Consider the following 13,005-nt stretch of genomic DNA (forward strand, 5'->3'; position numbering starts at 1 on the left):
GAGATAGTCTATGAAATGCATTTATGTTACCAGTACCTCCTTTTTCATTTTTATTGTTTTTTTGCTTCTGTCATAGACCAATTCAACAATTCTACACATATATTTCAGTGACATTTATTACAGCACAGTGCAACATCCTCATTTTCCAAGTAGTTCTAGCACCATCAGTATTAACTCACTGCTTGAAAGTTTCCTATTTAATCTTTAAAATGGCCATTCTCAAAGACAATTGTGGTTTTCTTAAGAATTGTCTTTGAGAATGGCCATCCCTTACTACTTAAGCTAAATTACCATTTGGTTTTAAGATGGAATCAAGGTATATTTCTGGTTTAAAGGGCAATAGTTTCAGGGACTCAGCTAGCGGTCCTGGCTCAAGAAAATCTGGAGAACATGAACATCTGAACTTCAGTTTTACATTTTTCCCTTTTGATCAGGATTCTCCTATAGGATCTTGGCGCTGTCCAGTACTTCTAACCTTCATGACAAAGCAGGTAGCTTGTTCATGGAGGCAGTTAGCAACACAGTCTAGTCTAGTCTAGTCCCTTTTCCCATTCCTGACACTCCTTCCTCCTCTCGTGGCATAAGAGGGCACTTCTTCTGAACATAACACTAGCTCTCTTACAATGATATCCCTATACTCTAAGAATCTGGTCTGGATTCTATTTTATACATATTTTCTTTAAAAAAATGTTACTATATTTTGATTATGAAATATATTAGGTCAAAAGAACTTTAACCTGGTATTTTCAGCGTTGTAAACACACACACACACACACACTCACACACACACACCTATCTTTATTTCTTCTTACATTAATAGAAGAAAATATAAACATGAAGCACTACAGAAAGAGGAAAAAGTGCACAAAATAGAAAAAATTAAGTATAAGAACAAAAACGGCTTCTCATGGCTCCAGCGGGGAGTGAAGGAGGAAGCAGAGAGGGGGTAGATGGGGGGGAGGGGACCCACCACCGCCTCTGTGCTCCTGGCACGGGAAGGAGGCGAGCGCCGCTGCGGGAGGGTAGGCGGTAGGACGGCGATGGCGGATATTGATAAAGTCAACATGGACAGCATCATCTAACGGCTGCTGGAAGTGAGAGGGTCCAAACCTGGGAAGAATGTCCAACTCCAGGAGAGGTCTGGGCTTAAAGTCTCGGGAGGCCGTTCTCAGGCAGCCGATGCTGCAAGAACTTGGAGCGCCACTCAAAATACGTGGTGATATCCTTGGGTAATGCTATGATTTGCTTAGACTCTTTGAGTATAGTGGTTTCCCACCAGAAAGCAACTACCTATTTCTTGGGGGCTACGTACGCCGGGGTCACAGACCTTGTAGACTATCTGCCTCTAACTGGCCTACAAAATAAAATACCCAGAGAACTTTTTTCTTCTCAGAGGGAACCAAGAATGTGCCTGTATCAATAGAATTTATGGATTTTATGATGAATGTAAAAGAAGATACAATATTAAACTCTGGAAAACATTTACAGACTGCTTTAACTGTTTGCCGATAGCCGCCATCGTGGATAAGAAAATATTCTGCTGTCATGGAGGTCTATCACCAGATCTTCAATCTATGGAGCAGATTCAGCGAATTATGCGACCAAATGATGTACCAGATCAAGGTCTCCATCGTGATCTTTTGTGGTCTGACCCTAAAAAGATGTCTTAAGCTGGGGTGAAAAATGACACAGAGAAGTTTCCTTCACATTTGGTGTGGAAGTGGTTGCAAAACTCCTTCATAAGCATGATTTAGATCTTATTTGTAGAGCCTATCAGGTGATTGAAGATGGATATGAAGTTTTGCCAAGAGACAGTTGGTCACTCTGTTTTCGGCCCCCAATTACTGTAGAGAGTTTGCCATTGCTGGTGCCATGATGAGTGCGGATCAGGCGCTGATGTGCTCTTTTCCGACTAAAAAGCCGGCAAAGGAAAAAGAAGCTACCTAGTTGGGATTTGACACTACCTAGTTGGAATTTGTAACATAGGGTTTATAACTTTCCTTTTTGAAGCTGTAATGTGTACTGGTCAGCTTGCTCAAACAGATCTGCTGTGTAAGTGGGCCCTCCCCCCACTTTGATGACTGAACATCATTTGCTGGTTATAGCAGCAAATGAAAGACCCTCTCCACCCCCAAGAGAAAGAATTTGTTTGGTTTTTTTAATTATCTAGTCCTTTTGCAAACAACTTGAATAACAGTGTTAAAGCTGCTTACTCCTCAGGACAGTTTGCCCTGTCTTAAGGGTACAGAGACAGTTGATTTCCCCCGGCCCCCAATTCAGGACAAATGTGTTTTCTTTAGGGCATAAAGAGAGCCCTAGGGTGCTCCGAATCTGCACATGAATCTATGTCACTGTCATAAAATGCATGCTGTTGATATTAAAAAGAGAATTACATGAAAACAGAATGAGAACATGGAAGGAAAAAAAGAAATGTTTGTCTTTCTTAATGACTCAAAACACCACAAGTAATTAGCAAACACTTTTTTCTCTATATCTTGCCTAAAATCTTCAAAAAATTTAATGTCCCGCAATAGTGAAATTTAATTGAAAATGTCAACAAATCCAATTAAACAGCATAATAAAAGACATGAAAAAGCATAAAAGTTTTCCCTATAATTCAAAAGTATTTTCCCATATAAAACCCCTATTTTGAAAACTACTTATAAGCTTATATTCTTTGACCCCAAATATGATGTTCTATCAAATGCTCCTCATTGATGTCCAAATCATGTCAGTGTTCTATTGTGATCCATAGGTTTCAATCCCAATTTTCACAAGTAGATCGAGGTACCTTTTTCTTAGGCTGTCCTAGTCTGTGGAACTTGTAAGTCCATTCTCGTAACCTCTTCCCAAATCAGACTATTGCATCATAACCCAGAAAAAGTATATTCCAATCTCAACTACCCCTGACAAAAGAGAATAACTGGAAACCTACTGACAGGACACTGATAAACAGCTCCTAAGATGGCAGCAACACTCATGAACCAGAGCAGATACAGCAATGATCAATGCAATGTTTTTCTTCATTAAATATTTGTGAAGGAACTCTTAGTTCCAAGACACTATTGTAAGTGAACAAAAATTTCAAAAGAATGAAACATGCAATATATAACATCCCACATTAAAAATTTTATAATTGTGGGCGTTTTTTTTTCAATCAATTTTATAGTGCCTAGAAACTTATGACAACTCATTAGCTTTTCTGTTTATTACCAGGCCAAAAAAAAGATACTGATCTGAATGGAATATCAGACAATCTGCAATAAATGGCTGTATAAAAAACACTAGAGGAATAATCAGCTACAGAAGGTAAACTCTAACTGAAATTATTGGTGAGAGCTCTGGACTTATTCTGTTCTCAACTCATAAAACAAATGCATATATAGCCCACAAGGTCAATGGAGCTAAAAAGGATTCAAAATGTGTATTCTTCAAAGGATTAAAAGTGGGATTAGAAACAAATGACATTTTGGTCCTATCAGAAGTTACCTGGTGGTAAATCGGGCTCGGTGGGCGCAGTCTGCTGGATTCTTCTCGGTCTGACCGACGGCTTTGTGTTCTCCGTAGCACTACGGTTCGTAGAACTAGAGCCACCGCTTTCATGGTCACCCTAGTTTTGTTTTCAAGAAGAAAAATGAAATGCATTCATCACCATTCAATGATTTGGAAACATTTTGTTGAAAAATCCAGTACTGCAGTTAGTATGTGCATTAATTTTACACTTTCAGCTCTCCAAATCTGAGTACTGTGTACACTTGTGTATAAGCCGAATTTTTAGGCACATTTTTAATGCAGTTTTTGTGGTAAAATCAGGTGCTCGGCTGATATTTGGGTCAGCTTATACTTGAGTATATACGGTATATAACCAGTTTTCAAAGTTGCGCTCTCAAAAAACATTTTAAAAATAACCAGCAATTTCAAATCACAAATTCTTCCTTTCCTAAGCTGGCATTTAAAAGCTAAGTGGACAATTGAGAAAAAATATATTCTGAAGCAAAAGATTATTATTAAAACATAAGCATTGAAACAACTGGCATCTGTATTATAGAAATAAACAGAAAGGGTCTTAATCTTCCCCTTTGTTTAAATGTTAAGGACCTCACTGTTTTGTAAGCTAAATAAACTCCAAGCTATCTTTTAAATTATCTATAATGATTTATGTTAATCATCCTTAGATTATTTTCCATTTTATTTAACAATACTGGTTGTTGCTGTTCTTAGTGCTACTCAGTTCTGACTCAGTGATCCTAGAATGAAACACTGCAGGGTCATGCACTGTGATAGGTAGGTTTGTTGTGCCAACCTGGCCAATAGGAGCATGTGGGATTAATCGAGTTGTGGTTTGATTGGAGGGCAGAGATAAATAGCTCTGCAAGGCCCGCCTCCTTATCTCTTGCTCTCTGATGATCAGAGCTGGCTGCTGTTTTAGCAAGTTCTCTGCCTCAACCTGTGAGCTACAAGACTTGTGGACCAGGCCAACCCATGGATCATGTTGCTAGAGATTGAGGCTCCTTCGAGACCTGCTTTACCACACTGATGGTGCATTCATCACCTGAGCTTGAGGCTAGTGGATCCTGTTGCTTTGCACTGCTTGCATTCCCAAGCCTGCTTTGCTAAACTCCAGAGCTACTGGCTGTTGGTGACCCACCCTGCTGCTTGCTGCCTGTGAGCAGACTCTGCCTGCCTTGCCTGAGGGAGGATTCTGCTGTCTGCTTCCTTGACCTTGGACCCAGCAATCCACCTGAGTTGAAGGACTTCGGCATATATTCTGTTCCACGGAAGTGAATTGAACTGAACCCTCTGTACTACTGTGTGGACTCATTATCTGCTATACTCCTCCTCGCTGTATAAACCTGTGTGTGTGTGTGTGTGTGTGTGTGTGTGTGTGTGTGTGTGTGAATTCATTAAGTGTCCTGGTTTTGTTTCTCTAGAGAACCCTGCCTAACACATGCACAATCCTCATAATTATGATGTATTTAAACCTACTGCTACAACCACTGTATCAATCAATCTCATAGAGGGTCTTCCTCTTTTTCATTGACCTTCTATTTTAGCAAACACAATGTCCTCTAGGGACACCTAACCAACTTCTAACAACAGTGGTTCTCAACCTGTGGGTCACGACCCCTTTGGGGGGTCGAGTGACCCTTTCACAGAGGTTGCCCGACTCATAACAGTAGCAAAATTACAGTAATGAAGTAGCCATGAAAATAATGTTATGGCTGGGGGGGGTCACCACAACATAAGGAACTGTATGAAAGGGTCGCGGCATCAGGACGGTTGAGAACCACTGTCTAAGAAGCATTCTAGATGTACTTCTTCCAACACATTTGTTTGTTTTGTTTTGTTTTGAATCATTTTAGCAGGGGCTCTTACAGCTCTTACATTCTATACATCAATTGTATTAAACATATGTGTACATATGTTGCCATCATCTTTCCAAAACATTTTCTACTTGAGCCCTTGGTATAAGCTATTCTATTTTTCTCTCCCTCCCACCGTCATGAATCCTTAAACAATTATATATTGTTATTATTTCATATCTTACACTGCCCATTGTCTCTCTGACATTTCAAATAGAGCCCTAGTGGCATGATGGTTACATGTCAGGCTGCAATCCACATGGTCAACAGTTCAAACCCCCAGCAGCTTCTCAGGAGACAGACGGGGTTTTCTACTCCCATAAACAGTTGCAGTCTCGGAAACCGACAGGGGAGCAGCATGAGTCTGCACTGACTGAATGGCAGTGAGGCAGTTCAGTGTATAACCAAATTCTTCAGCAACTCCGGAACTTAGGCCCAGCAATTCATCTTTGGGCTTATGTGTTCAGCTTTCACAAGCTACTGAAAATACTATGGCTTTGATCAGGGGGCCTTAATCCTCAAAGTGACACCTTTGTTCTTATATTTGAAAGACGTGGTTTGCAGCATATTTTCAACGAAACATATCACTTGATTTCCTGACTGTTGCTTCCATGAGTTGATTGTGGATCCAAGCAAAATTAAATTCTTGACAACTTTGAACTTTATCATGTAGTTTTCTATTGGTAAGGATTTTATTTTCCACACTGAAATGGTTTGCAGAGGTGTGCTCTGTACTGAAGACTATGATCTCTATTCTACCTCAATGCTTCAAACCCTCTTCATTTTTAGGCAGCAAGTTTATTGTGACAAGAGAAACAAATCCAGATACACTCATATATGTATAAGGAGCTTTATATAAAGAGCAACTGTATATTGAGAAAATATCGCCGAACAGTCCAGATCAAGTCCTTAAGTCCAATATTAGCCCATAAGTCCGATACCAGTCTACAGTTTCCTCTTCAGACTCACATGCAATGATGCTGAATGCAGGAAGCTCACAGGCCAGTGGGAGGAAAGTCTTGTGGATGCAGTGGCGGTAGGAGCATCTCAAGACTGGCGTGGGTCTCCATGTGGCTCCTCCAGCTCCAGGGCTATGGTTCCATCAGCCCTGTCTGCATGTGGCTTGTCAACAGAGATGTCTAGCAGAGAGAGTTGTGTGTCTGGCCTCCAATGAGCTATTTATCTCCTTCGTGCCTCCAAATGAGGTCATCAATCTGCAACCTGATTGACAGGCTAGACTCCACCTCTTTGCAAATTGACAGGAGATCATGTAACTGGCACAGTTACGTCATCTGCTTATCGCAGGCTACTAGTCTTTCACCAATCCTGATGCCATGTTTTTTTTTCCATGTAGTGCAGATTTCTCAAGTTATTTGTTCAACATGCAGACTGAGTAAATATCATTAAAAAAAAAACACAACTCTGACACACGCCCTTCCTGATTTTAAACTCCTTGTTCTATTCCAATGACTGCCTCTTGGTCTATATATAGGGTCTGCAAAAGCACAATTTAGTGTTCCACATCTTCATTCCTTTAATGTTATTCAGTTTATCACATTCCAACGAGGTGGATGCATTTGCATAATCAATAAAACAAAAGTAAATATCTTCCTAGTATTATGTTTTCCATATTTCTTAGCACAGACAAGTCAGCATTGTTGACATTTGTTCCAACATCTCAGTTACTATTTTGCCAACTCTCAGAGCCTTGCTTTCACCAATGCATTTAATGCACTTAGACTTCTTTACCACCACTGGCTTTTGAGCGTGTGCTACCTCCTAAACTAGCTGAATGTCCACAGTGACTCGGTGTGCTCAGCTTCTTTTGAAGCTTCCGACATCGTCCAGTCGTTTGCCCACAGACTCCTTCAACATTGCTTCTGAAAGTTCATTTTTAACCCCCCCAGTTTCTCAACTTGAGAAATGCCAAAAAAGGCTCTTCACTTGGTTCCCTAACTGCATCTTTGCAAGCCCCAACCGAATACATGTCTTCTCCAGTTGCCTTTTGAAGTGTTGTCAGCTCTCTTATTCGTTTTTCCCCTTTACATACGTGAAGGTAAAGTGAAAGGGAGCACGTGCACGGAATAGTCATCAGCAGAAAAAGATCCCATTTAAATTAAAATGGAAGAAAGACACTAGAAGCCAAAAATATAAACTGATTAAAATTAATTTTTGAAATGTAAAAAGGGTGTGAAGGGGCATGCCTGACTTCTCCACTACAAGGTGGGGAGGACAATCACCATCAGCATCAGCCCTTGGCCAATCCCTAAGAGGCTGAAATCAGACATGCATCCACCCTACAACCCTTCTTAACCAATTAGTTATCCTTCTAATACATGTATTTCTGGATTTGATCATTAAAAGAAAGTTGTCAGTGGGCTGAAAGAAAGGGGATTCAGTACTTCCGTAATAGTGACAAAGGTTGGAACTACATAGGCATAGCTCGAAGAGTGAATGAAAGCTAAAATGAAGTCAATAAGTATAGACCATCCTTTTATGAAGGTCATGAGCAGGAGGAAAGGGATGGGGGCAAATGGGTGGTAATATGAGCTATAAGGCTTCGGGTTTCTTTTTAGTCCTCGATTCAAGAATAAGGAACACATTTTTTCTTGGATGAAATGTGCACATAGAAGAGTAAAAATACTCTTGTACTATAAATACTATATACACCCATCAACTTGCTAAATAATGTAACCATTTTTGTAGTTAGTCCTTTCAGGAACAACTATTTCAAGAATAGGCTTAGTTGTTCTATTATATATGCAAAGAAGAAATTTTCAAGAATACAAAAAGCATAATCACTAAAATCACCAATGAAATAGGGTTGTAACGACAAATAGCAACAATAAGACTTCCTTAGAAAACAAGATAATTTAACATAAAATTAAGGGAAGTCTGTAATAATAAAAAAGTGACAAGAGAGCATGGCTGAACATGCTAGTGATATATCAGCAAAAATATTTAGAATTGAAACGAAACTTCTGGATAAATTAACGACCATTTTCAGCTAATGTGATAAAAACGTCATACTGTTTCATGCCACAAAACAACTTCTCTATTCAATTTTTGCAATGACATCTTCTGTTATTTTGGGGGATGTTGTAGTCTTAAATACCAAAAGGCTACTGCTATGAATAAAATCTTGCTGCAATTACTTTTAGTCCAACTGCTATCCCTTAAAATGCCTGTAGTCATAGCCTCCTGCACAATGTTAACATTAAAGCACACTATTAATTTTTGAAACATGTGGTTGCCTCAAAAGCCCAGAAGTAAAACATGTTCATTAAAGAGATGTGAAAAAGTTCCAAGTGAACTGCCAAAACTAGCATAATTATGAAAATATTTAACACTGAAACCATCTGAAATCACATACTGTATATAGATTACAGTGATGTCATAATAAACATTCCAGCCAAAATGCACTGAAACTACTACACTCCAATAAATCTGGCATACACGGGATGACAAACATTTTAAAGCAAAGAAAGAACAAGTTATTTTTATTTTAATTTTAAGAAGTTACTAGCAACGGTTAGGGTCCAAAGGTATAGACTAAATATGAGTCTTCAAATAGAAAGAGTTAAGGAAAACACAGGAGAAAGCCTCCTTGCACATTTTTATTATTCAAAAATAAAATAACTGTATTTGCTTAAACAAAATTTATATTAAATCAGTAGTTTTAGTATATGCTTAAGAAATAAATATTAGTCATATTGCTCATAGAAATAAGTGCTATGAAACAAACACTACAACAAATAAGTAAGCCTGCCTTTCTTAATTATGGTTACAAAATCATGACTGAACATACATATATAATCAGAATAAAATCAGTTGACAATTTGAACTTGATTTCTTTCAATTACATTTTAATTGTAATAATTTACCATTGGGCTTCCATTCAAATTCTGCTCCAACTAAATTATGTAAATGAAAATAAAACAAGAATACAGTGTTTATTATCAAAACTGGAGTTATGTCCACCATCTATTTTGAGTTCATCATCTTCTTTCAACAATCTTTGGTTTAATACTTATGTTTATTTCATTAACAGCCTCTAATTACTAATAAAAGAAACTTTGTTTTCAAAATTACAAGCTGAAATGTTTTGAGATAATTTTTAATCCCGAACACATTACAGTGATGTTTTTCTTATTTAGGGTGCAATTTTTCCAAAATGTCTGGTGAATATATTTCATGGCAAAAGAATGTTTTCTCTTGGGGACCACATAGCTATTTCTGAAAATACTGCCCTTTTGCTCCTCATGAAACAAGCAAGAAAGTCATTTCCTTACTAGAAAAGTTTCTAGAGGGAAAATGTGGCCGACACTGCATGTAAATAGATCCAATAAGCAATTTCCACAGGCTTTCATACTGCCAGACCATGGGGCTCTTGTGTTGCACTTTTCACCTTACCCCTTCCTCCTGGTTGTTTGAGTTGCCGTTGAGGCAGCTTCAGCTCCTGGTGCTGCAAGAAATGTTGCCTGGCCTACCAAGTCGTCAATGTTGTTGGTAGGCTCCAGACCACTGTGACTGCCACTGTGTACTTTGAGCGCCTTCCAAGTGAGGAAGTTCACCTTCCAGCACTACAGCAAGCTGTATTATGTTGTGACCCATAGGGTTTTCATAGGCTCCTTTTCCAAAATCGACCACCAGGCCTTTCTTACTGCTGTTGTTACCATTATTGGGTGCTGTCAAATCTATTCCAACTCTCACTAACTCTTATCTGACAAAGCTGAACTGCCCCTCAAGGTTAAAAGGTGGTAATCTGTATAGAAGTCAACGGCCTCATCTTTCTCCTGTAAGCCCTTTGGTGGGTTTAAACCACCAATCTTTCACTTGGCAGCTGAGTACTTAACCACTGCACCACCAGGGCTCCTTCTTTCATCTGGAAGCTCCTCTTGAAACCTACCCACCATTGCTTGAAATGCCAGTGGCATGGCTCCAAATGTCACAGCAACACGCGGAAGGTTTTTTGACAGATGAGTGGAAGAGCCCTCAGAAAGCCCACTGCCTTCAAGTCTAAGACAACTCATGCCACCCCTACGGAACAGCGCAGAACTTCCCTCAGACACTGCCCCATACAATTTCCTGGGCTGTCACCTTTGCAGGAGCAGACTGCCACATCTTTCTCCCGCAGAGCGGCTAGTGGGTTCAAACAGCTGAGCTGAGGGTTGGCAGTCTTTCATTCAACCACTGTTTCACTAGGGCTCCTTACTTTATAAAATAAAAATTTTAAAAACCACCGCAGTTGAGTCGACTCGAACTCATAGCAAACCTATAGGGCAGAGTAGAGCTGGCCCAGGAGTTCGGAGGCTGTCATCTTTAGAGGGCGAGAAAGATGGGCTTTCTACTCCGGTGAAAGAGTGAGTCTCAGGAGCTCACAGGGGCAGTTGTACACTGACCCACAGGGCACTGAGTCAGCACAGACCTGATGGCAGTGAGTTTGGTTTGGGTTTGGAGCTTTTAGAGGAGGAGCCCGAGTGGTGAAGTGGTTATGTGTTGGGATGGCTTCACGGTAGCAGTCCAAAACCACCAGCCACTCCACAGAAGAAAAACAGGTCTTTCTATGCCTGTAAACAGTCTCCGATCCTCACAAGGGCAGTTCCAGCCTATTCCATTGGTCACTATGAGTCGGTATTGACTCCACGGCAGTGAGGTTGCAGTGGTTTTTTTGAATGGTTACAAGAACAGATTGCCCCATCTCTTTTTTTCTGCAGAGCAGCAACTGGGGGGTTCAAATAGTACCCCTCTTTGGGTTGTTGTTAACAAGTGATCACTTATCCCAGTGGTTCTCCATGTCGCGACCCTTTCATTCAGGTTCCTCATGTTGTGATGAGCCCCAACTATAAAATTATTTTGTTAAACATTTTATTAGGGGCTCATACAACTCTTATCACAAACCATACATATACATACATCAATTGTATAATGCACATCTGTACATTCTTTGTCCTAATCATTTTCTTTTTTTTCCATATAAAATTATTTTTGTGGCTACTTAATAACTGTCATTTTGCTACTGTTATGAATCAGGCGACCCCTGTGAAAGGGTCATTTGACCCCCAAAGGGGTCGCAACCCACAGGTTGAGAACTGCTGACGTAACCACTGCATCCCCAGAGCTCCTTCGGCCCTATTTGAGGAAATAAACAAAACAAAACCACTGCTGCTGAATCTATTATGACTCAGCAATCGTATGAGAAAGCGTACAACGGCTTCTTAAGGCTTCCAAGGATGAACTCTTTTTTTTTTAATTTTTTTATTTTAACAATTTATTGGGGCTGATACAATTCTTTTCACAGTTCATACATATACATACATCAATTGTATAAAGCACATCTGTACAGTCTTTGCCCTAATCATTTTTTTCTCTTTTCTTCTTTTACATTTTATTAGGGACTCAAACAACTCTTACCACAATCCATACATATACATACATCAATTGTATAAAGCACATCCATACATTCCCTGCCCCAATCATTCTCAAGGCATTTGCTCTCCACTTAAGCCCCTTGCATCAGGTCCTCTTTTTCCCCCCTCTCCCTCCCCATTCCCCCCTCCCTCATATACCCTTGGTAATTTATACCTCGTTATTTTGTCATATCTTGCTTATCCGGAGTCTCCCTTCCCCCCTTCTCTGCTGTCCCTCTCCCAGGGAAGAGGTCACATGTGGATCCTTGTAAACAGTTCCCCCTTTCCAACCCACTCACCCTCCACTCTCCCAGCATCGTCCCTCACACCCTTGGTCCTGAAGGTATCAAGGGATGAACTCTTTCTGGAAGCAAACTCCCATGACTCTCTCCTGGTCCATCTAGCAATTTGGCCTACCAACCTTTCTTAGTAAAGTCAATGCACTTTAACCACTGCAGCACTAGGGCACCTTTAGTGGTAAAAGACATGTACCCGTATCCAGGTGCTTTATTGATCTTTATTTGAATAGCAAATTATGTACACATAAAAGGATAAGAGCCGTTTAGGAACTGATCAGAAAGTTCAAGTGGGCTTCAAACTTTTCATGGAATAGAACAAAAAATTAATGGAAATTTTCCACAACCTTTCGGAAGCCTCCTGGTATACAAGCTTCAAAGAGTGATCAGCTATCCTTAGCAAGCACGCATATGCCAAATATCAAGTATTTTAAAGGCGCAGGAACTGCAACAAAGAGGCTCCAACATTAAAATGCTATGAGGTACAGAAGTAGGAAGGGGCTGAAATGCAGTGGCTTGCAAACTTTTGAGATGGAAGAGCCAATTCTGTCCCTCACAATATTTTTTAAATTATTCGATGCTTTGAAAATGATGGCAGCATATGTGCAAATGTGCTTGACACACTGGATGAATGTATGGATTGTGATAAGAGATATGAAAGCCCCAGTACAAGTATTTTTTAAAGTATTTGAGCCGTAAATGTTTTTACCAGTAAATGAAATCACCATTATCTGAATAATATCTTATAAAATTTTTCTAGTTTAGTTCAGAGTCATACATCCATCCCAAAAGAGCCACCCATGCATGTATGACTCGAGCCACAGTTTGCTGACCCATGTCGACTGGATTACATGTTTGGTTGCTAACTACAAAATCAGCAGTCAAATCAACCAGTGGCTCCTTGTTATAGAGATGAATTTTCTAGTCCCTTAAAGA

The 13,005-nt window shown here is 39.8% G+C and overlaps 1 protein-coding gene and 1 pseudogene across 3 annotated transcripts in view; one reads left to right on the forward strand and one right to left on the reverse strand.

Moving 5' to 3' along the window:
* Positions 1-13,005, reverse strand: part of VPS13B (vacuolar protein sorting 13 homolog B) — a 731,003-nt gene that overhangs the window by 682,259 nt on the left and 35,739 nt on the right. For all 3 annotated transcript variants that reach the window (XM_075549441.1, XM_075549440.1, XM_075549439.1), the window contains exon 4: positions 3,490-3,610. In XM_075549441.1, the coding sequence (XP_075405556.1) occupies positions 3,490-3,610 (121 nt within the window). The remainder of the gene's footprint in view (positions 1-3,489; positions 3,611-13,005) is intronic.
* On the forward strand, positions 1,041-1,947 carry LOC142448481 (serine/threonine-protein phosphatase PP1-gamma catalytic subunit pseudogene; annotated as a pseudogene).

This window comes from Tenrec ecaudatus, chromosome 5, assembly GCF_050624435.1.
Source record: "Tenrec ecaudatus isolate mTenEca1 chromosome 5, mTenEca1.hap1, whole genome shotgun sequence".
NCBI lineage: Eukaryota > Metazoa > Chordata > Mammalia > Afrosoricida > Tenrecidae > Tenrec > Tenrec ecaudatus.